The 26,089-nt window shown below is 38.6% G+C and overlaps 1 protein-coding gene across 3 annotated transcripts in view; it reads left to right on the top strand.

Annotated features, from left to right (window-relative positions):
* The window catches only part of LOC126480838 (elongation factor 1-delta), a 52,765-nt gene that overhangs the window by 23,272 nt on the left and 3,404 nt on the right, over positions 1 to 26,089 (top strand). For all 3 annotated transcript variants that reach the window (XM_050104187.1, XM_050104196.1, XM_050104206.1), the window contains 4 exons: positions 6,556 to 6,725; positions 19,191 to 19,260; positions 22,754 to 22,879; positions 23,843 to 23,958. In XM_050104187.1, coding sequence (XP_049960144.1) covers positions 6,556 to 6,725; positions 19,191 to 19,260; positions 22,754 to 22,879; positions 23,843 to 23,958 — 482 coding nt within the window. The remainder of the gene's footprint in view (positions 1 to 6,555; positions 6,726 to 19,190; positions 19,261 to 22,753; positions 22,880 to 23,842; positions 23,959 to 26,089) is intronic.

A 26,089-nucleotide genomic window follows, 5' to 3' on the forward strand; every position in this document is an offset into this window, starting at 1 on the left:
TTAGGGAGTTGGGGGAGGGGGAGGAATGAGGAGCTGAAAAGGAGAGGAGTAGGGAAGGGGAAAAGTGGCTGGGTATGAAGGCAGAGGATGATACAATGAGGGTATGGTAAGATGAACGGGAAAGAGGTAGTAAAGGCAGGGACAGAAAGTGTTGGGGTGTAATGTGTGGGTACAGTATGTTACCATTGATGCTGGCATAGTTTCTTCAAGCCCCTTCATAAGAACAGACTTTCAGCAAAAAGAGGACCTCCATGCATAACCTCAAAACAAAAGCTGACCTGATGATCCTACCTGCAGACAAAGTTGGCACCACAGTCATTATGAATCAAAATAACTCTGGTGGAAGTCGTCTGCCAGTTTCCTGACTCCTTCTCCCATAAACTCTGCCAGAGTAATCCCATCCCAGAAGACCATCATAACCTCCAGTCCCTGCTTAAAGCCTCAGGCCCATCCCAGAACTCATTTCCCTCCTGAACCGTAGCACACCCTGCATACCCACCTTCTGCATGCTCTCTGAACCACAAACCCAACAGTCCTGGATGGCTGGTTTTTCTGCCCCCATTCAGCCCTCATTGACCAACATCTCCCTCCAATTGTCCATTATTTAACCTCTCAAACAAGCTTTCTTTCATAGACTGTCCATCTCTACCTCTCTACCTCCTGCATACCTGCTTGTCATTGTTGATGCCACATCCTTTACACCCCTGGTCTTGCCGGTATTGAACACTATCTTTTTCCCAACATCCTTCAGACACCAAATTCACTGCCTCATTCATCATAAACTGTACTAATTTTATCCTGACACAAATGCTTCTCCTTTGAAGGGGAGGTATACAAACAAATCTGTGGCACAGACATTAGCACCGACATTGCTTTCTTTTACGCTAACCTGTTCACAGGCCATCTGGAGGAGACCTTCTTAGCCTCCCAAAATGCCAAACTCCTAGTATGGTTTAGTTTCATTGATGATATCTTTGTGGCCTGGACTCAGGGCAAAGACATGCTTTCCTCATTCCTTCACAATCTTAATACCTTGACTTCCATCCACTACACCTGGTCCTCGTCAACCCAGTGTACCATCTTCCTGGGCATTGACCGTCTGCTATGTAATAGCTCCATCCCATCTCTGTCCACAATAAATCCACCAACCATCAACAGTACTTGCATTTCGACTGCTGCAATCACTTCCACACCAAAAAATTCCCCCTCAGATGGTGTATCTGTAGTGCCAAGAGCTCCCTTGTCCACTATGCTGAAGGTCTCACCAAGGCCCTCACAGACAGGCACTATTCCTCAGATCTCTTGTCCCATCTCCTCACAAACCCCAACGCTCACACCACCACCAAGAACCAGCTATTAAGAAGCACCTCCGTCACCAAATACCACTCTGTACTGAAATGACTGCATCCTTCATCAGGGCTTTACCTATCATGTCCTGAAATTAGGGACCTCCTACACAAGATCCTTCCCACCCCTCCTAAAAAGGTGTTCCATCGTCTGCCCAATCTCAACAACATCCTAGTCGATTCCTGTGCCACTCTGAATCCCAACTCATTGCCATTGGATAACCCAGGTACAAGATCTGCCCAGTTCACCCAACCAGTGCCTCCTATTCCAATCCTGTCACAGGCTTATCTTACCCCATCAGAGACCAGACTACCTGTGTAAGCAGCTGTGCTGTATACCATCTCTACTTCAATCATCACTCAGCATCTTATATTGGTATGACTACCAGCCAGCTGACCACCAGGATGAACAGCTACTGCCAAACTTACGGCCAAAGGCAAATTAGACCACCCTGTGGCACAACATGCAGCTAAAATGACATGCTTGAGATCAGTGGCTGCTCACAACACGCACCATCTGGATCCTCCCCTCCACCACTAGCTTTTCTGAACTACTTACAGCATATTCACTCCTGAAATTATCACCTCAGCCTCTGGTAACTTAATATCCCCACACCCTTCACCCAACAATTTCTGCCCCATCATACCACCTCTTCCCTACTCACATCCCTTCAACCTCATTTTGTTCCACCCTTTGCCGACAAACGAGCACATTTTTCCCCTTCCTTACTCATCTCCTTTTCAGATCCCCCCCTCACTCATTCCCACTCGCCATTTCCCCTTGTGCACCCTATTTCCCCCTCCCCACCTCCCTGCCCCTGTGCCCCCCCAATACTGCACCTGGTGGCAATCTTGCCGTGTCTCTATCTAGTCCCTGCACACTCCACCAGACAGTGCTATTCTCCGCCCTGCTATCCCTTCCCTGCCCCTTCCAGATTGCTCCACTCATTCAAACCGAGCGAGGTGGCGCAGTGGCTAGCACACTGGACTCGCATTCGGGAGGACGACAGTTCAATCCCATCTCCGACCATCCTGATTTAGGTTTTCCGTAATTTCCCTAAATCGCTTCAGGCAAATGGCGGGATGGTTCCTTTGCAAGGGCACGGCCGATTTCTTTCCCCATCCTTCCCTCACCCGAGCTTGCACTCCGTCTCTAATGACCTCGTTGTCGACGGGACGTTAAACACTAATCTCCTCCTCCTGCACTCATTCAATGTGACAGTTGCATTCTGGTTCGGGCTGCCATAGGTGGCAGTAGAGTGTGTGTGTGTGTGTGTGTGTGTGTGTGTGTGTGTGTGTGTGTGTTTTTCTCTGTAAAAGTGTCTTTCCATTGTGCCTGTCTGCAACGCAACATGTTACATTTGTGGTGAGTAGCAATCTGTTCTTTTCCCTATATTTTTCGTTTTCCAACCTGGATATTCCATTGATTGATATTTAGATGTCTTGACAATGTCTACTTCATTATCGTTGCAATCAGCTACATTTTTCATTGCAGCATGGTTCCTGATACGTTTGTTTTCCTGTCTGTTCTAGCAATTCCTCTCTCTCTCTCTCTCTCTCTCTCTCTCTCTCTCTCTCTCTCTCTCTCTCTCTCTCTGATGTATGCTTGCTGAACAACTGTGTTTGTAGTGATTTTATGTAAAAAGCCATATCTCAGTGCAGTGTGTGAGAAATAACACTTCTTTTCAGGCACATCAGAAACTTTTTTGAAAACCCTGTGTAGTTGGCTGAAAATATTCCAACCCATTTCTACTCTTACATTTATTTCTTTTTGCTGTCCTCCATCACTGTGTTCAGCTGCCCCAGATTCTACAACTGACTATCTGGATTTCAAGGTCTAAAGTAAAAACTTCTTATACGAGACTCAGGTATTTATAACCAGTCAGATGTTACATGCTGCAGGAAGGAGGCAGTGTGCTACAATCTGCTTGGTTTTCAAGCAAAATTTGGCACTGTATTGAGAATTTCTTGATGCGGAGGAGAGTGAGGGAAGTGTTTCGGTGCCCTACCTTTTTATGTTCGTGATCTGGCAGACAGTACTAATAGTAACCTCTGACTCTTCACAGATAACTCTGTTATACACTTTGAAGTACTATTTGGAAAGCATTGCACAAGTATCCAAAAAAACTTGATAAGATTTAAGTGGTGCAGAGATAGGCAACTTGCTTTAAATTTTCAGAAATGCAAAATTGTGCATTACACAAAATTAAAAAAATACGTCATTGTGTGACTGCTGTATCTGTCATATTTTGTCAGTCATCTCGGATGTGTGTGGCTGTAACATTCCTTGAATATATGAAATTGAGTGAACAAACAGGTTCAGCTGTAGCTAAAACAGGTTGCAGAGTTTGGTTAATTGGAAGGATGCTGGGAAATTGTGATCAGAGTACAAAGGAGGTGGTTTGCAAAGTACTTGTGTGAGTCCTCCAAGAATACTGCTCAAGTGTGTGGGACTTGTGCCAAATAGACTACATCTACATACATACTCCGCAATCCACCATACGGTGTGTGGCGGAGGGTACCTCGTACCGTAACACTTGTGTGATGATCAAACCTACCAGTAACAAATCTAGCAGTCCACCTCTGAATTGCTTCTATGTCCTCCCTCAATCCGACCTGATAGGGATCCCAAACGCTCAAGCAGTACTCAAGAATAGGTCGTATTAGTTTTTTATAAGTGGTCTCCTTTACAGATGAATCACGTCTTCCCAAAATTCTACCAATGACCTAAGACGACTATCCGCCTTCCCCACAACTGCCATTACATGCTTGCCCCACTTCATATCGCTCTGTAGTGTTACGCCCAAATATTTAATCGACGTGACTGTCTCAAGCGCTACACTACTAATGGAGTATTCAAACATTACGGGATTCTTTTTCCTATTCATCTGCATTAATTTACATTTATCTATATTCAGAGTTAGCTGCCATTCTTTACACCAATCACAAATCCTGTCAAAGTCATCTTGTATCATCCTGCAGTCACTCAACGACGACACCTTCCTGTACACCACAGCATCATCAGCAAACAGCCGCACATTGCTATCCACCCTATCCAAAAGATCATTTGTGTAGATAGAAAACAGTGGACCTACCACACTTCCCTGGGGCACTCCAGATGACTCTCACCTCCGATGAACACTCACCATCTTAGAGCCACTCACATATTTGGGAACCAATCCCATATGCTCGTACCTTAGTTAGGAGTCTGCAGTGGGGCACAGTCAAACGCTTTCTGGAAGTCAAGGAATATGGCATCCATCTGATACCCTTCATCCATGGTTCGCAAGATATAATGTGAAAAAAGGGTGAGTTGCGTTTCGCAGGAGTGATGCTTTCTAAAGCTGTGCTGATGTGTGGACAGCAACTTCTGTGTCTCAAGGAAATTCATTATATTTGAACTGAAAATATGTTTGAGAATCCTGCAACAAACTGATGTTAAGGATATTGGTCTGTAATTTTGAGGATCTGTCCTTCTACCCTTCTTATATACAGGCGTCACCTGCGCTTTTTTCCAGTCGCTCAGGACTTTACGTTGGGCGAGAGATTTGCGATAAATGCAAGCTAAGTAAGGAGCCAATGCGGTAGAGTACTCTCTGTAAAACCGAATTGTAATCCCATCAGGAGCTGACGATTTGTTTTCAACCCATTCAGCTGCTTCACAACCCCAGGGATGTCTATCACTATGTTCTCCATATGGACAGAAGATACTGAATGTAAACAAAGAAGGGTGTCACAAATAATCACAGGTTCTCTCTCTCTCTCTCTCTCTCTCTCTCTCTCTCTCTCTCTCTCTCTCTCACTCACACACACACACACACACACACACACACACACACACACACACACGTTGAAGACAAAATTGACACTTGACTTCATTGTACAACATGTGCAAACATAGCTAAAATAAAAGCTCATTGTTATTCCCATTGTCATTGTGCCAAACAGAGGAAGTTTTTCATTTCCTTACCTTTTAGTAACAAATAGCAGGGTAATTCTGATAGGATTTACTAAATTAAGCATTAGTTCATAACAAATTTTCCCAGTGCTGCTGCAGCTCTGTAACTTTGTTAGAACATCCCACATTTCAAGGTCATCTGATGGCTGTTATTGTTATTCACTATTCCTTTTCTTAAATTCTCAGTGAAATGCATTAACTGCTTGATGTCACCAGTTTTTGTTTCAGATTCTGAATGATACTTACAGACTGCCCATTACATTAGTATCTTAATAATCGTGTAGTCTCTCTTACATCTGTATTTGGTTTACTAGGTTTTCATCTTTAGTTCTGTGGATACCTACTCATTGATAGTCCCATTAGTTTTATCTGTGGTTTAACATACTTACTCCTCCCTTTCTGTGACCTCACATTGATCACATTCCTTTTATATCTTCAGTTTAGTACGTAGCAAGTACACCAGTGATATTGTTCGAAGAATAGTTCCTGGACATTCATTTGTGTGATGTGCAGAAGTAAACTTCTTGTTCCCAGAAACGTAATGTGAGTAAGAGTCATTAGAATTATATCTGGTGTCAGTCCTAGATCATCGTGCAGAGACGTCTTTAAGAAAGTCGATATTCAGCTACTACTTCTCAGTACATACACTCACCGATGTCCTTTGTCATTTCCAACATGTTTTGTTTTACACAAAATAGTGCAAAACATGATTAAAATACCAGAACCAAAAACAATCTGTATAAGGACTATAAAACCTTAACATTAGTACAAAAAGGAGTCAAATACATTGGTACTCATATATTCAGTAACTTACCACAGCATATCAAAGGTCTGGTAAGTGATAAAGATCGGCTTCAGAGTGAATTAAAGAACTTCCTGTTGGACAGCTCCTACTCCATCGATGAATATCTTCACAAGGACCCAAGTATTATAGCTCATAACTCCATCTGCATTAAAATTGAACAATATCGACGTATCTGTGTAAATTTTTATTTGTGAACTATCTTAAAATTAATCTGAAACTTATAATTCGTTCATATTTCATTACTAAACAGTTGATCTCTTGATATGTCATGCTATATTGTATGATGCAAGCTTAATCTTGCTTTGTTTCTGAAGTATACTGGTGTTTAAACTGGGGTAACTATCTCAAATAAAATTCAAATCATTATGTAAAACTGTTTTAAGAAGTTGATACATTATTTCATGTCAGGAAATTGAAATTCTGTCCTAGTGTGATTTTGTTCACAGTTGTGAAAGATCTGCAAGCTGTTATTAAACAACTGGACTCTCGTGTTAAAGTGCTGGAAACAAATTCAAATAAGCCAAGCCACGCGACCACTGTAGCACCAGCTCCTACACAGGAGAAAACAGTAGATGACAATGATGATGGAGTCGACCTTTTTGGATCTGATTCTGAGGTAATTAAAAATATTCTAGTTACTACTGAGCAGTTACTTTATATTGGAAACCGTTTGTCCTCCGTTCATAGCTTTGGAAGCGGAACACTGATATCACAGTGGTTGCTTGAAAACCATAAAGTTCTGTTTGGAGTTTTGGTTTGGAAGTGCATTCATATTTAATTTCTGTATACATTGATTTCACAACTACATTGAACAGAGAGACATTTAGAATCCAGATAAAACTGTTAAGTCAGAGAGTGGTATGTGATATTGCTGATACTTGTATTATGAGCATTTTCCGTGGTCCAAGGCACAATTTTCTGCCACTGAAAAAAGTGTGTGAACATTTGAACACTGGAAAGGATTTACACTCACTGCTTGCCACAGTAGTAGTATATCATATCCCTAGCACTTGCACCTAAGTGTACAAAGGAACTACAAAAAGAAGCATAAATACCTGCGTGAAGAAATACAAAAGCATTGTCACTTCGGCAACATGTAAAAATCAGCAGTAGCAAATCATGCACTCGGGCTGGGAAACAATGAAATTCTGAAAATGTAGTTTTAACAAGATTTGATAATTACTGTGCTAGGACTTACAGAGTGGCCATAAAAATACAAAAACACAATTTCAACAAAAAAGGAGGAAGATTGAAATTAGACAAGCTTTGAACCTTAGTGCTAAATAAAACAAACAGCACCAATGCTTCCCACAACTGGCGCCATAACACAAGTTGGTGTGACTCCGCTATCTTAGGTAGCAGTCTGATGTCACGAACTGAGCATTGTAAACATTACAGCTAGAAGAGCTTGTTTGAGTCTGTAACAACTTTGAGTCCTTAAAGCCTCTGATGTCTTTATAATTGGAAGACAAACCATAAGGCAAAGAATTAGGCCTTTGACCACAACTTAATTCTTTATGCAAGTAAAAAGACAAATCCAAAAATAAAACCAAAAAAAAACTAATTTGAAATTTTTATAATACATTAGCTGAATATTTATGTAGTGGCACTGAATTGTGTGTATGGGGGGGGGGGGGGGTCGCAGGCAGGAGGATCAGGGGGGGGGGGATGCATTTGTGTGTAGTTGATGTTTTGCTGCTGCTAATGACCATTGTGCCTTCATATTTTCTATATTGTCAATATGCATCCACTTGTATGTTCCCATAATTAGAAGTTATCTGCCAGTTACTCTCAAAGAAAGTGTTCTTGGAAAGGAATGAAAGAAAAGTGTAATTGACATTAAATGGCGCTAGGAAGGCATTAGCATTTCAAGTAGTGTTTACAAACATTATTTAGTTAACTTTCTTGACCCCTGGACTCCTAATTTCTGTGCAATTCACACCCTAGGGCTTTGTCTAACATTGCCAACCTAACTACTGTGTGTGTAACGTTTTTCATAGTTATGTTAATGAAGAAAGCTTGGGGTTGGGTGAAACTTCGCTATTAATCCAAATGGCTGGAAAGTTGGCAACAGTGAATAAGAGCTATGGATGATATACGCACTACAGTATAACCCCACTTTTATGCTCCCAGAATTAATGTTTCTCTGCTGTTTGACATTTTTTTTATCATTCCCATCAAATTTCCTATGTCCACAATGCTAATTTCCACCCGATTTTGTGTCAACATATTTACAATTTTCTCACACTTTACGAGTTATGAAAAATTGTTCATGGAGGAAAAAAATGATGCTGGTGCAATGTTGGCTATCCAGTAGTGTTTGCAAATATTACGTGGCTAAGTTTCTTGACACCAGGGCACACTACTCAGCAGTTTTGAACCAGTAAACGTATGAAAGTTGGCAGAATTTGTGCCGAACCTCCTGCCAGTGCCAAGCTGTACTTGGCGTGGTGGCTGATGATAGTAACTAGGTTTGTTTGAATGATGGTATCACGACCAATCACAGCCATTTTCAGACTGTCTCTACTGCGCAAATGCAGTTTCGTGATTGTTGTGATCAGCGTGACGCGTTTGTCAAACCGTATTTAGCGTGTTTCGGCATTTGGCCACTTGTAGCTCTAGTTGACCCTGTCATTCACTTTGTGTTGCTCAACTGCTTTTAGCTGAAACACAGCACTGGTTACTTATTTTTTCAAACTGAGCAAAACGTGTTTCGAGAATTTATTCTCATTGTCAAGTGCATTATTTGTGTATGTATTGCGTGTGATATTACACAAACAAAGTGAGTGATGGCTTGAGTGTGTGGTTTTCCATGTAACTGAGGAAGCACAGTACCCAATAAGCTGAAAAAGACTACAGTGCAAGAGATGCAGAATAATACATATTGAAAAACCACTCAAAATACTTGCCTACATATTTGCACTAGACAATGAGAGAAAATTCTCAGAACACATCATGCAATGTGTGAAAAAATACGTAACTAGTACAGTATTTCATTATTTAAATAAACAATGACAGTTGCAGAATTTCAAAAACATTGATTATGACAAACATTCCTACTTCCCAGACTGTTATCAGTTCCAGTTACATCAGCGATTTTTATTAGGTATAAAACCTTTATTCGATAATAAACAAGTCCCTGACAAGTCTTTTGATGCCTATTATGTACATATATCATACGTAAAGTGTGAAAATGCAAGGGGGAACCCAATATGTTACTTTCACAGCTTTAAACATTATTTCCCACATTTTACATTTTCCCACATTTTAAACCATTTAAGTGAAAAGTGTAAAAGTGGGGTTTCACTGTAGTTACAAACTGTTGCAATTAAGGTGCATCTCATGAAAAATGTCTGAAGCAGGAGTGCCTGCAGGTTTTCATGTCAGTAGGAGCAAAATATTTTCCCCATACGTATGCTTCAAAAATTTTGAGGACATTATCTGCTCATTATTTCTCCTATTGGTTTTTACAGTGCATTTAGTACCTCCTCAGAGTTGTATACAAACTAACAGTATAATTATAGTAAGACCTGGTTTTACATCTCCAGATTTCACTTTTCTTATCATTTACATTATTTTCAGTTGGTCCCATCGTAAGCCATATTTTCTCAGTTAATTGTTTTGTTGCCATTAAAGATTCCACATTTCCCATATTTTGTGCTGTTGAACCACTACCAAAAGGCATCAGTATTGACTTTCTAATCAATTTATATGGAAACTATAGTGCTCTTACTCATCTCAATCTGTAGGACAATGTGTGCACACTTCTATGAAAAGGATAGTGCTTTGTTTGAAGCTGTACAGTTCATGACCTGAATCATTTTGTGTTGTATGAGACACGCAGGTGACATGTTTAGGAGCGCTTTTAAAATGTTTACTTATGTTTTGTGACCTTACTGTACTCTGAACTGCAATAAATCATCAAAAATAGGATTTGAAGTTGTTTTTTTTTTTTCTCTTAAAGGCAAATCATGTAATTCATCAAACAGTATGGAAGAAATGATTGATTTCAACTAGTTTGTACTAATTTTGGAAGATTCTCATTGACTAGAGTAATTCTTCTACATTCTAAGTTTTGGTCATCATGGTATTAATAAAATTACTTGACTTCACAAATGCATCTTTATGCCATTCAGAATATGTATAACTAATTTTTTCAGATTTATGAAACTTTTTTAATTGGTGAATGCACAGTGTATGAATTCACTGCCATGACCGCCAAGCTTTATACAATACATGGCTGAAAAGCTCACACAACTTACAAAGAGCACCTTTAACTGCTTTAGAATAAAAGAATCATGGATGTTCAGTCCAATCCAAATATTCTCTTTATGCCATGTGTCAGTTCTGAAGTTATAATTCTCAACTTGCCATCAATTTTAATAAATCTTCTACCTTCCGGCAGGGATGGTGAACCAATGGTGCACGTTCCTCTACATTTGAAGTCATCGTACCAAAGTTTGTTGTGAATGGGATATTGGTGCCAAGGTGTCATCAGAGTTGTGGATGACAGATCTTCACTCATGCTCACTCCCTTCGTGTCACAATGTACTCGAATGATTTAGTAATAATACACCATCATCCACAGTTAGATCACATAGATCGGCAGCTGTTCTAATAATGCTGACTTCTGACCTCTGCTGATGATTACTGTACAGCTAAATTGTTATAGCAAAATAATGTTCACCTGTTTTTGCATCTTGTACACACTTACGTCAGGTGCTACAATTACACGTAGTTAGTACCATTTCTAAAATTGAAAGTATTTATTTATTCATAATGGCTAGTTTAGTAAAGAAACAAAAGATCAAGAAAAGTGTAATAAAATTTCAAAATTGGTGGACTGACAAATATGGCATGATTAACAGGTGCAATGAAGCAGTGTTTTATATTCTGGGGCAATGGTATTTAGAACTTTGCCTGTAAAACAATACTATGAAACAAATCACTATACTTTACGGAAAAAGCGAACCAGAGCAAAAGGGAATCAATATGTGTCATGAAACTTGCTGGCAGATTAAAACTGTGTGCCGGACTGAGACTTGAACTCAGGACCTCTGCCTTTCGCGGGCAAGTGCTCTACGACTTGCCCATGAGAGGCAATGGTCCCGAGTTCGACTCTCGGTCCGGCACACAGTTTGAATCTGCCAGCAAGTTTCATATCAGCGCACACTCCGCTGCAGAGTGACACACTCATTCTGGGAATATGTGTTATGACGATGGGAATAGTAGACGTGTGTGATTAAGTAATTTAACAAGGACTGTCATTCCAGAGCTGCTGATGTAATTTCAGAGCATAGTAAACCTATTGCTGATACGTAATTCTTGAAGAAAGCCTGGTTGGCAAGTGCCCAATCACATTTTGAAAATAGGGGTAAGATAAGTTAGCCCATCAAAGATACTCCTTTATGTAGAAACACAATGGGACAGAATCATAAAACTGGTGCAAATGTAAAACAACCAAAAAAAAGTGATGTAAAGTCCTCTATTTATATTTCGTAGTGTCTTGATGAAGTTACAGATGTAACTAAATCTGCCCATTTAGCTGTATTTTTTCAATATTGTGCAGTAAATGACATCAAAAAGAATTGTGTGGTGATAGTGCCAGCAACTACTAAGGGCACAGATATTTGTGCGGCTGTTCATAACTTGCTTACTAAAAACTAAATATATTTAACCAAATTTGTTTCAATAACTACTGATGGTGCTCCCAATATGGCGGGCAAAAAAATGGTTTTATTAGTGTATGTGAAGCACATAGGGGCCATTCGATCCTTGAATTCCTCTGCATCATACATTGACAAGCTTTGTGTGCAAAAGATGGTTTTGGTTCCCTTGATAAAATAATGGCCATAGTCACAAAAATAGTGAAACTCGTATTGTCCTTGGGTGCTAATAAAAGGGCAAAGCAGTGTTAGATGGAGTCAAATCAGTGTACAATGGCTTACTGATGTATAATAATGATTGACTGAGCCTTGGCAGCATACTTCAAAGATTTGGCTGACAGGAAAATTGTGCAATATTCACAGTTAATGGGTGTTAAGTGCCTTACAATATGTTTGTTGTGGACAAGTGCCAGCATTTCAATGATTTGAACATAAAGCTTCGAGGCACAAACAAAACTGTTACTGTTATGATAGAGCTTATTTGCGCTTTTCAGGTTTGCAAGTTAGTGATAATTTTTCCAAAAACTGTTTACCAAATTTCAAAAAAACATTGCTAGTAATTTGGATTTATACAAAAAGTAACTGATGAATTTTCTTCAGTAATACATTGTTCCATTGAAGCATTTTCATAGATTTTCTCAGTTCAGAGTTGCCAGAAACAATAAAATTTATTATTGTGTGTCCCGATATAAATTTACTGGTTAAACTGAACTTTCCTAAATTGGATTGGTTTGAAATTCAAGAAATAGAAATGCAGTCGATTGATTTTCAGTCTAGTTCAATGCGGACTCAAAAATTGATCAAAACGAAGAGAGAATTGGAAGTAAAAGAATTAGAAAGTCTGTCAGCAGTATAAGCAAAAATGGTTACATTGAATTTGTGAAAGTGTGGAATTCTATACCATACAAGCATAACTGTATAAAGAAGCTGGCATTTGCTACCTTAACAATATTTTCATCTACCCAGGTCTGAGAGTCATTATTTTTTGAAATGAATAACATCAAAGACTTACTAAGAGACTGTTAAAGGATTCGAGTTCAGCTTGCATTCTGTAGCATATTGTTAGAAAATATGCACCTAATATAAATTATTTGGCATCAAATTTGCAGCAGCAGAAATTTCATTTTTCTTTCATTTAGATAAACAAAAAAGATGTTTTACGATTTCTATATTAATGCGGTTTCTGGTTGCTAATAAATTGAAGTACTTTTTCAGTGGAGCTGAGATGTCTATGCAATCAAATTTTAAAATATGCATGTATTCATGCACTGTCAAATGCCTAAACACGTACAAAATAAGCAACAAAAAAATTACTTTTAAGATTAGTTTTATGGCATGCCATGGACATATTAAATATTTATTTGGGAAAAATTGCTTGTGTATTCACAAATGTTTGCCATTTGTGCCTTGGGGAATAATCAGTTGCCTCCCTCCCTGCTGCCAAACATAATTTCCAGCATCAGAAATATTGACCAGGAGACTACTATCCTTCCCATCAAAGCACTTGAAACCAGCAAAGGTACTGGCTGGGTCTGCATTTTCTCCAGCAATACAATACTGGAATTAATAGTAAATAGTGTTTGGTTCACCATTTCCCTGTTCCATTGCAGGTAGTATATTTTTCAATTCCATCACTTTTGTTTTCAGTTTCTTTATGGAGTACAAAATATGGACATAGTCCTTTTTTTTACTATATTCACTATGCTTGAATACTTCAGTGCACAAAATTCTAAGTAAACCACATTCACTCACTATAGCTCACTTACAACTTATTGTTGACTTCGGAAAACAGAGAAACTTCATTCACTGCCAACGGCACTCTTGGGCTGTACCGATCAACTGGGTTTCATGAAAGCACATTATAGAGATTTCATGCTCAAATTTGTTGCTTATTTGCAGTAGTGGTTCTGAAATTACTTTAATGAAGGCTGTTCAAATGCAATTAATTGAGTGCCAGTATCACATAGATTGGCAGTAGTTCTTTACTCCTCCTCCTCCCAGTATATGTATTCTCATTTATCGAAAAACTAATAGTTTTTGGATTGCTAGGAATCAGTCAAAAGCACCTGTTGCTAACTGCTATCCTGTATTTCACACATTAAAAATAATCTTTAGTGGACAATGTTGCAAGTTTTATGATTTGAATTAATTCACTGATGTACAGAAAGAGCTAATCAACCAGTAAGTTTCTAAAGACACATTAGTAAGCTTCACAGCTGCTGTTGTGAATGGCTGAATCAATATGTGATCGCACAGACAATTTCATGCATGTACTCATTAGGTTTCAGTTCACTGTTTTCAATTACAAACACACAACATTTCCTGAATGGCCAAGGAATTCTGGAAGCTCGAGAGGAAGAAATTGCTCAGTAACTCACCTCCCACATTTTTGGAAGGATAATTACAATTTCGGTCATTATTTTAAAATTTTTTATTTATCAAAGAACTGAAGAAAGTATGAAAAATGTATCTTGAAACTTGGTCCTTTTCAGTACATATTCTTTTATGTATATCAATTACAAATGTGCCAGTAATGTTTTAAATGATGGCGTAAAGGGCTGCTCTCCTCCAAGCGGCCAGTCCTCGAAGTGTTACCCACCATGCAACTAGGCATTTTTAATATTAACAAATTGATGCTCCAGATGTAAAAAAGAATCCTTTGATTATTTAACATATGGCATCCAAAACAGTCACATGTAAAGAAGTATTACAAAACAAATTATATTATAAAAAGTATTAAGAACTGGTATAAAGCAGAAACTGGAGGAATATTTAAAACTGGAAGAATATTTGCGAAAATAAACTGGAGATATATTAACACAAAAATATAGATTATTCCAAAATGGAAGCTGGTTCACAGTTGAAAAGTGTGTTGGTAAGTGAAATTTTAGAGCTCCATGTTAGCACCTAAAAGCCAATTCTTCATCTAGTTTCTGGGACAAAAATGTGAAGGAAGCAATCATCATTAAATTTTATGTGCTAAGAATACCCTAACACTGATGAGGCCATCAATGATTGGGAAAGAAAACACTATCCTTTACTAACTATGCTCAGTAAGGTGCAGATGTAGGCATTTAAGATGCTGCCTTGATAAATTCCACGCTCATTAATGACATGAAATAGTGGAGTGAATCAAATTCCACTCTTCTAGTAAACAGCCAAATCTTTGTCCCAGTTTTCCAAAATGATGTGAAGATCTTTGCTGATGGGGACTGCATTTGAAACTATATATCTGGTTACAGGCAAAATCAGTGATTCTACCAAAAGAGAAGTTACATCTTAATGCAAATGGAGACATCAGAATTTGTTGTAGCAAAATGGTAAACAGCTGTTTCAATATGGTCTAATGTATGCTGAACGCTATTCTAGTATATACATGTCTTATTTGTCAGAGCATGTACAGCAAACCATTTGGCAGCCATCTCAGTCAAATGGACACTTCTCAGAGTCTCTTCTGGTTAAAATATAACTGCTACAATGGAAGTCAAATGAGTTTCACTTTCAATACATAAATACTAGGTCACGAAAATGAATATGGAAATGTAAATGCTGGATGAAACACTGTGTTTAACATGCCAATATACTCACGTAAAATGAACCTGCAAATTTTGCAAGTTAAATCAATACCTCCCTTTCCAGTTTCATATCTTTTGCAAAAGAATTGGTTACAGAAGCTTTTTAAGCACATACTTTATTAAACATCAGTAAGCAATTTTATTACAATTACCCAATAAAATGAGGTTTCCCAAATTTGTCATCCAAAAAAATACAAGGTCAGCTTGAAATTTCAGACTGAGAGTCAATGTGCTTATGTTGTACAATGGATTATATAGGGGATATCTTAGAATTACAGATGAAGCTCTAGCAATTGAAATTGCAAGCAAATTTATTTTGAAAATTCTGAAAGGTTGAAGGAGCAATAGGGACACCAACTTGGGTGAGAGAGGACAAATGTGGTTGAGGGAGTGGTGAGTGGCCAGCAAATTTTATCATCTCAACCATGAGAATGTATACTGCTTACCTTGGCTTTTTATGGGGATCTATAATGTTTAAACAGCAGTTTGCCTGAACCAATTTGTAGTCTAAACTGAATTCAGTTGGACAAATACTCCACAATAGTACACATTTTAGCAGGAGATGGTATAGCCTAGATAGGGGCCAATGGTGTAACTACATGTTTCATGCAGCAGTGTCGTCAATGCTAATTGTGAGTTATGATGGGAACGAAAGAGGTGTGTCGGCTGCTGGTTCAACACAGCCAATGAGAGGACAGTAGGCGCACATGTGGGCACACATTTGGAAGCAAGAGACAAAGGAGTACTGCCACATTATCATGTTACTGTAGATGCGAAATCCACTATCTGTTTGAAAAAACAGATGTGTTCTCAGGATCCACCACAACCACATCCTCTGAAATCTGTGTATTCAGAAGAAACATAGAAATATTTGTGACAGTGAAGGTGATTATTGATGCCCTTTCCACTCACAGCAATTAAGCATCTTCATGTTTTTGCAGCGCAATGACTGCTGCATTAAATTTCTAGTGTGCAGCCGCATAAATTCAGCTGCTTCTAATACTTTGGATGTATATCGTTCAGCCATCTTCAGAGTGAGCCAAAACACTGACGCTCAAGCACTTGTTTCAATCTCTTGAACTTGCGAACTGCACCACTGCACATATGGCCAGATTCACAGGCATCAGAGATGTTGATCAGCAGCAAAGAAGTACAATATGCATTAATTGTATCTGTGGCTGGGCAGTCAATCCATGCTGGGATGTCAGTGTGTCACTCTGAACAGCACTTTCTGATAAATTCCACTACTTATCCAAGCTGAGGTCTCTATCCCTTAATTAAATTTATCGCCAAGGTAATTTCAATCGCCTCTTTCCACTCAGTCCCACAAAGATGGAGGAGATAAAATTTTGACAACAGTGTGGCCAGTATCAATACAGTGTTCTGCCACAGCTGATTTATTTGGATGTAAGAGGTGGGTGTACCAGCTGTGTTCCATACATTGTTCATGGACTGTACAAATCGTATGTTCAGTGTACGAGAAGCCACATTTGTAGGGGACCTTTTCAACTCCAACCTTTTGGAGCATCAAACCCTCTTTAGTAGAATCTGAGAGTGCTGTTGTCTTTGTTGGAGGACGAAAAATCACTTACCTTTTGCTCGCTGAGGTTCCATACTATTTTTGACAACAATCTTCCCATATATGACAGTAAGGCCATGGATTTAGATCTGTCTGTGTTATCTTCTGCACTGCTTAGTCACCTTTGGTTTCATTCGTAGTGCCTTACATATCTGCTGTGGAGAATAACCATTGGCGCCAGAAACTAAGTGTAGGAGCTCATCCTGCTCTCGTCAGCAATGATGTTTGCTCTGTGAACTGAACCTAAAGTTTTGTGAACACTCACTGTCTGCGAAAGATGATGGCAGTTATTTGCAAGTAAATATAAATCTCTTTCATACATTTCAGATACACTGTATGTTCCAAAGGTACCATCATTTTTGCACCACACCAAATCCAAAAACCGAAGACATCGCTCCTTTCAATTTCCATTATAAACTGAATTTTTCTGTAGATGTGTGACAAAACATGCACTGTATCATTTGAAAGATACAGAAGTTAGCAAGTATGCCAGAACTTACCCCAGTTCACTGCTAATTGCACCATGTCATCTTAACGCTCTTGTGCATAGCATACGAAGTATTATATCACAATTTAAGGATGAAATTAAAAAATGAAAGTATATTAATGTTAAAATTGTTAACTTTCAGAATGATCGGACAGAAAAACCTGATTACAGCACTTGATTACATCCATTAAATAATACAGTTTAAATAATAAAGTTTCAAGACTTTAATGTAAATAACAATCAACACCAGGACTCTCAAAGTAGTTAAGAAATAATGTTGTACTGCCAATTCCATTCTAAAAATTCTAGCTGGCAAAGTTTAAATGCAGTCGAACTGAAACTTTTTCTGTGATTAACTACTAGCCAATGATCAAGAGGTATTGGAACATTGGGTAGAGTATTTCAGTGCACTGTTGGATGCTTGAGTCCCCTATTGAATATATCCCAGCCCCACTAGATGATGCCATAATGCCTCCCCCTTCCCAAGGAGAAGTGTACAAAGCAATTGCTCGATTGAAGAACAGTAAAGCACCAAGGACTGACAATATAACATCTGAACTATTGAAAGCTGAAGGAGTTGAGCTAAATCGTAGGATCTAAAAGATATGTGCCTCATGTGGGAAAAGTAAGAGGTAGAGTTGCCAGAAGAATAGAATGTAGGGATAGTGTGTCTGGTGCATAAGAAAGGAGATCTAGTTGAATGCAGCAACTACAGAGGCATAACACTTGTAAATATTACATATAAAGTACTATCAAATATCCTGTTTAGTAGACTTTCACCTATACCTGTTAAGGGAAAGGTAGCCTGTAGATAGTTGTGGTGCGAAAGGAGACCAAATCATGGCCCAAGTTACTCAGGTGTGGTCTTCTGAACACAGTGATGTGGTATAAGCTGTGCTCAGGCTCAGTCTGTCAAGAATTACCAGCCCATATCAAATTGTAGGTCCTCATAAATAAAATTGGCCAGGAAAGTTTGTTCAAAAGTTGGAGGAAGGCAAAGGCATGCAGGGCCATATTAAGTTGAGCACTGCCGTGTTTAAACCAACCTGAGTTGATAGCTTGCGGGCTTTCTAATAATAAATGATGTGGTGGGGTGTGGCCCTCAGCTACGTACCCCCTGACTCAGAGCTAAAATATTAAAAGTTTTGGCTGGTTTTGTTGTCTGGGGGCTGGGATACGTAGTTGCCGCATGACAGGCCAAATACTGCCGAGTCTGCAGTATACGATAAGAATACACACATAAATTGACTGGTCCAAGGTTTCTATTGCTCGAAAATTGTGAATTATGAATGTAACATATATATATTTATAAATAAAAGATTGCAATTAGATAAAATCTGCAAGTACTACCTGAACAACTTTAAATGATGAGTACGATAGTAGAAGTACTTTTGAGAATTTGGTATATTTCTGCAAAACATTTATTGCTGTCGATGGTCCAGCAATTAAATAAAACATAAGTTGAATAACAGGGAAACAATAGATTCCTACTTCACATAATTAGTTATGAACAACAACATAGCTCGCGAGATATTCACTTCTGAGTGCATGCGCACACACAGATGTGGAATTACTTTTCATCGTTTTCGGTTGTTTTTCAGCCATGGAATTTTTGTTACATAAGGTAAACATCACCCTCTATACCACATAGTTTGTGTGAACATGTAAGACATCTGCTGTTGAACTGTGCATTTATGGGTTCCTCTGTAGGCTTTATTAAAGTGTCTCCAATATTTTCAATAAAAATTAACCACAAACACAATTTTGTTTGCAGGAAGAAAGTGAAGAAGCTAAGAAAATAAAAGAACAGAGGTTAGCAGAGTATGCGGCAAAGAAATCAAAAAGTAAGTACACTCTACTTCAAATCCATATCTGAAGACACCACACAGTGGTACATATTTTATTACCTTTTACTGATGTTGTTCTCTCTCTCTCTCTCTCTCTCTCTCTCTCTCTCTCTCTCTCTCTCTGTGTCTGTGTCTGTGTCTGTGTCTGTGTGTGTGTGTGTGTGTGTGTGTGTGTGTGTGTGTGTGTGTGTACTTTATGATACTTCACTCAGTATTTACTCCACTTTGTCACCAAATAATTGAAATGTGGTGTACTTGTTTGAAATAGATGACAATCCAGGATAACATTTATTTGCACCATAAATTTAAGGTGGCAGTTTCAAAATGGTGCACAGACTCCAATTCATCTCATTTGGTGGTATTCAAAATGAATATATGAGAATGTCTTGAACGCAATGTCCCAATATCTGACCATTTTAAAGGCATGTCTATTTTTTTATTATTCAAATTAGTTTTAAAAATTACATTTAAATTTTTGTCATACAGTCCTCTTCATTCATTTTTATTGGGCTAATGTACAGGGTGGCACAGAGAAATGGAAATATTTGATATTATTACAAAACATTTCACCATACACATTAAATTGATTCTGAAAATTTTGCACAGTGTTGTGCAATGTGTTCTCTAAGATGTTGGTGGTGGTCTCTTCAGTGTGTTTAGCTGGGCAAGATTTGGTGGTGTAGTCAGATACAAAATTCTCGCCAGATGTCCCCCATAAAATGTGGGCGCACACTGAGATGTCTGGAGGCAACCAATTAATGTCAGCATTCTTGAAATTATGTGGTCCCCAAACACATTTACTGCAGGCATAAGCAGTTGAGCAGATTGTCTGGTGGTTCCATCATGTTGAAACAAGGTGTGCTGAATGTTAAGATTTGGAAGAGAATGGAATCAAAAATGTCCTGTTGATGTAATGTTGAGACACATAGACAGCAGTGTCTCCTCCATGTTGGAAACAGTAAGGGCTTTTCAGCCCTTGACACAACACTGCACATCATATTGTCACCTTAGTTCTTTGTAACACTCACCAGTGAAGTACAGCAGGATTTATTTCTGTCGAGTAACGCTTGTTCTGCTTATTCATGTATCCACTTAGATGAAAATGGGCTGCTTCTGCCATCCAAAAATTTTCAGCAAAGTTAGCATCCTCATTGATTTTGGCCAACAGATTTTCACAAAAGTATATGAGCAATACAGAATCAATAGTTTTCAGTTATTGAATAAGTTTGTAAGAATGAAATTCAAATCTGTGGAGTAGTCTCTGTTCGGTCAGACTTTGATCCAATTATGGCAATTTTTTGCGACTCCTTACCACTGCACCTAGCCCAGCACTAGTGTTTTTTGGGATTCATGCAGACAATACATGCCCACTAGTATATCCTCCCCTATGCCAAACCACTCTTCAAAGTTAAAAACCGACATTTTGATTGCATGTGAAGAAGGAACTTGATCACAAAGTAGGACCTTATAGTGGCACCAAAATACCGTGCAGTGATCACAATGTTGGTAATCTGCACTCTGTGACAACATGCTCCACACTGCCCCATTGCAACTAAGTGTCCGTTACTACCTCCCCTGCCCCCACCCCACTTAATGAACATCTGCAGGACAGCCCACATCAACTTAAGTGGTTACTATTTCTGTGCAACCCTGCATAATTAAATCATGATTCAAAAAAAGGAGTAAAAACTACATTTCAAACATACTAAGACTACATTTCTTAGTGGTAACTAGAATGTATAAGATATCAGAAAAATATTATTGAATATACATTTATTTTTTGTGGAACAGTATTCAAATTCTAGTGAAGCTGTAACTTCTTTACATGTGCTATATTGCTGAAGGTTAAACACAGAAGAAAACCAAATTAGTAATTTCTTAGCACAGCTAGTAAAGTCCCGTCTATTACAATCTTAAAGGAACTGATATTTGTTCCATACACGAGTTTGGTTTTGAGTATTACAGTTCTTAAGAACGCATAACAAAGAATTGGAATTCATGCTCTCTCCTGGAACTGACTTTAGTAAACATGTTAAATGCACATTAAAAAATACTCTTGTCTGATTCACAAGATGTATTGAACCTAAGGCATAATATTTAGTAGTAAGGGGGCAGGGGGGGGGGGGGGGGAGATCTGGCAGAAATAGACGTTACAAAAACTAGATGGCAAATGTTTTGTTCAGTAAAATGTTTCATTTCTCTGGTTAGTAAAACTGAATCGAATGGACAACTGATGTGATAGTAGATAGATATTTCTCAAGGTCTGTAATTTCTTGGTTTGTGTTTGAAAATACATTTATTATTGTAAAGTTTAAAATAATAATCTTTTGTTTGTGTAAAAGGAGCATCTTTCCCTCAGTAGTACAATATTAAGATTAGTGGACTATCCCCATTGTTGTCCAGATTCACAGTGCATAATATTAATTTTGTTAGATACATCTCAGAGAGGTGATAATAGTCAAAAGAATTTTCACATTTTGCTTCAACTTTACTCGTACCAGATTACATATGCTTCATATGTTATCTAATAGCAGCTGGAATGGAAAATTTTACATAATGTTAAGTGAATGATATTCAGTTACCTTAACCAATTAAAATGTGGACTGTCTACATATACATCAAACCAGATAAATAATAGAGCTCATATTTAAAAGAATGTGTGTAGGGCCCTGGTGTGAGGAAAAAGGACTGCATGTTTGTCTGCCCCCCCCTCTCTCTCTCTCTCTCTCTCTCTCTCTCTCTCTCTCTCTCTCTCTCTCTCTCTCTCTCTCACACTCACACTCACACACACACACACACACACACACACACACACACACACACACACACAGAGCATAAAATTTATAATTTTATATTTTTCACAGTACTGCCTAGAAGTCACTTCACTTTGCTGTGTAAAAATGTTTATGGGGGAATCATTTATACAAGTCTTTGATTTGGATGTGTGTTATAACACATCCTTCTTACTTTTCACAACTAGTTTTTGGTGTCTCCCCATGGAAGTATGAACAATGTTATCTATTGGTGTTGTAAAATTTTAACATCTCACAGCTCTAAACAAAAGTATAAAAATATTTTTTTGCTTAGGGATTAGCATTGTGAGAGAATAATACCATTTCAAATATATGGCCCTGTGGCCAAATTAAGTGTTACTAGTGTCCCAATTACTGCAGATTTTGAAACAATGTACTTCAGTGATCAGAATTGTTCCTCATTAAGGAAGAAACCTGAAACATGAAAAAAGCAGTTGTATTGAAGAATAATTTTCCATGTCTGAAGCATCTGCCATAAATTTAGAGGAGAAATACTGTTTGAATGTATGATTCTGTATTGACATGTTTTGAAGAACTTTGTAATAAAGCCTCAGTTTTATTCTGTTTTACACAAAACTTGCTAATACTTTTTAAGTGTTATGAAAATGACACGAGAAGGTCATAGAGAAAAATACACAGTCTAAAAAATTGTTATATGTATTCTGTATGATTTTCAGAATCAGCACTAATTGCAAAGTCAAATATTATTCTGGATGTGAAACCATGGGATGATGAAACTGACATGAAATTGTTGGAGGCTGAAGTACGCAAAATATCAATGGATGGTCTTCTTTGGGGTGCATGTAAGTAATATTTTGTCTGTTGAAGGTTAGATGTGTCAATTTAATAAATTGCAATGCTGATACTTTTGTGTCTACTCAAGAATTTATTAAAATAAAGGTAGAGATAAGTTTGTCCAACAATTTCATTATATAGTTTGCAGCTACACAGGTACCAGCACATACTACTCCTTAAATAGCTAACAAACAAGATCAAGTTTTACACTTGCAACATAAAGCATTATCAGTTTTATTAAATGTTAATTTTTATGTAAGTCGAACCTTCACTGTGCTTAGTTCAGTTACTAGTCTTTTTGAGAATTGCTACTATAACATAGTGAGACAAATATTGAGTGGTTCCTTTCAAAAGAACAACTCTGATTTCCTTCCAGATCTTTATCTACCCTACTGAAGCTTGTGTTTAATATTTAAAGGCTTTGTTGAAAGATGTTAAACCCTGATCTTTCATCCTTCTCTTAGGTGGAGAAAGTCTAAATCAGACCATCTTTCACACCAATAATTGTCTTCTATTACACCAAATCATTGACTGCTAATGCAGTTCAGTTGTTGTCAGTGTATACACAATGGTTTACTGCTTGTAAATTAAAGTGTACTTTCTTTCTTTGTTCCGGGAGTGCATATCTTCAAAGATGTGAATGGTCTGTGCATGTTAAAGAAATATGTACAGTATATGATTTGTTTGTGCTTTGCTATTGACTGTGACTAAGGATTGTATGTCTGTTTTAGAATCCCCATGAAGCAGTGATATTCAGTAGTGTTACATGTGATATCTCGTGGGTGGTTGGCGGAACAGGATCTTTGGAAACAATTTAAACATTTTAGCAAAATACGCCTACTTCCCTTGACTCTCTCCTGTAGGAATCAAAACCTGTGCATAAATCTGAAATTATCTTCCATTTAAAATTGATGTTGCTATGAAATTTTAATTAATTTATTTTGACCACAATTCTTTCCTTCAAATTGCAGCAAAACTTGTACCTCTTGCTTATGGAATACATAAACTTCAGATTTCATGTGTTGTGGAAGATGACAAAGTATCTGTTGATGTACTTCAAGAAGCAATAGAAGCAATTGAAGATTATGTAAGTAGTCCTATATTACTTTTCAGTTTGATAGTTTAGTCTGCTCAGTGACATATTTCAAGCAGTTTGCTATGTTAGTATTTTCTTGTAGTGTCTGTACGTGGGCAGTGCATGTGTAAAAAGTGTTTCAAGTGTGCTTGTAGACAGTTGACTACCAAATATGAAATTGAAAGTGTGACATACCATAAACGCTGTCATTACCGTAGTATCACAATCTAATACGTAAAGAGTGACACGTGTGCATAACTACAAAAAGAAACTGAGTGACAGTCTCAGTTCTCACTGTACCCAAAAATGCACTGTGGCTTTAGAGACTTACTTGCTGATTGCTTTTTATTGTATGACTGTCCTGTAAGTTCTCATTCAGCTGTCATTATAATATTTTCTCCAGCACTGAATAAATCATTCCTAGAAAGACAGAAAATAAAGATATTATGTTCAGACACACTCAACATTTTTCATTGAGTCTCTTGAGTAACAGGCACGTAACATAAATGTACATAAATTGTCCATTGATAGCCCTGTAGTACTTACTGCCTTTGATGACTGTCTTTGTGCTAGCAATAATTCTAGTAATGGGCACAATATGTAAGCTGAGAAACGAGAAGTGTCATTGGTTTGAATAGAGCTGTAAGTGGGGGGAGGGGGGGCCGCACGTGTGCCCATGATTATTACAGGATGGTTGCAACTAAGAAAATGGAAAATTGAGGTTTGCAGCTACATTATTCAGAGAGAGATAAATGTATTATTAGAAACAAAGATTCCATGACTTACCAGACGGGAAAGCGCTGGTAGATAGGCACAATAAAAACACACACACACACACACACACACACACACACACACACACACACAAAATTTCAAGCTTTCGCAACCCACAGTTGCTTCGTCAGGAAAGAGGGAAAGATGAAAGGATGTGGGTTTTAAGGGAGAGGGTAAAGAGTCATTCCAATCCCGGGAGCGGAAAGACTTACCTTAGGGGGAAAAAGGACAGGTATACGCTCGCTCACTCACTCGCGCGCGCACACACCTACCTGTCCACACATATACAGACACAAGCAGACATATTTAAAGGCAAAGAGTTTGGGCAGAGATGTCAGTCAAGGCGGAAGTGCAGAGGCAAATATGTTGTTGAATGACAGGTGAGGTATGAGTGGCGGCAACTTGAAATTAGTGGAGATTGAGACCTGGTGGATAACGGGAAGTTATCCAATCTCCTGGTTTCCCACCTCTGGAAAGGCAACTCACTCACCTTCACAACCTTTCCAACAAACCTCAACCTCCTCTCATTGCACACAGACCCAGTCTCTCCCATCTACTCAATCTCCCACTTCCAGCTCCACTCCCCCAACACCTCAAAATTCTAGCCAACACAATCTGGAACCACAACACCCCAATTCAGTAGTTAACCTTTCCTCCAAACCTCTCTCCCAATCCGAAACCTCTGTCCTATCCAAAGGCCTCACCTTCAGCCCCACTCCCAGATTCAACCAAACTGCCCTTGTCAAAGATTTACTGTCTTACACTCATAGTCTCTGCTGGAAACATCACTTTGCCACAAAGAACAATAATCCTGATCCCACTCCTAATGATCCAACTCCCCAAGACACTATCCAAATTGAACCCTGCCTGGAACAGTTCCGTCCTCCATCACAGCGGGACCCACCTCCTCTTCCTCAAAACCACCCTCTTGAAACCTTCCAGGAATTTCTCACTTCCAGCCTTTCCTCTCACTCTTTCTTGAAAAACCTTCATTCTACTCCCATCATCACCACAGCTGAAGCCCAGGCTATCCGTGATCTGAAAGCTGGCCGATCCATCATCATTCTTCCGGCTGACAAGGGTTCCACGACCGTGGTATTTGATCGTCGGGAGTATGTGGCTGAGGGACTGCGTCAGCTTTCAGACAACACCACATACAATGTTTGCCTAGGTAATCCCATTCCTGATGTCCAGGCGGAGCTTCAAGGAATCCTGAGAATGTTAGGCCCCCTACAAAACCTTTCACCTGACTCCATCAACCTCCTGACCCCACCGACACCTTGCACTCCTACCTTCTACCTACTTCCTAAAATTCACAAACCCAAACATCCCGGCTGCCCCATTGTAGCTGGTTACCAAGCCCCCACAG

Source organism: Schistocerca serialis, chromosome 1 (assembly GCF_023864345.2).
Source record: "Schistocerca serialis cubense isolate TAMUIC-IGC-003099 chromosome 1, iqSchSeri2.2, whole genome shotgun sequence".
Lineage (NCBI taxonomy): Eukaryota > Metazoa > Arthropoda > Insecta > Orthoptera > Acrididae > Schistocerca > Schistocerca serialis.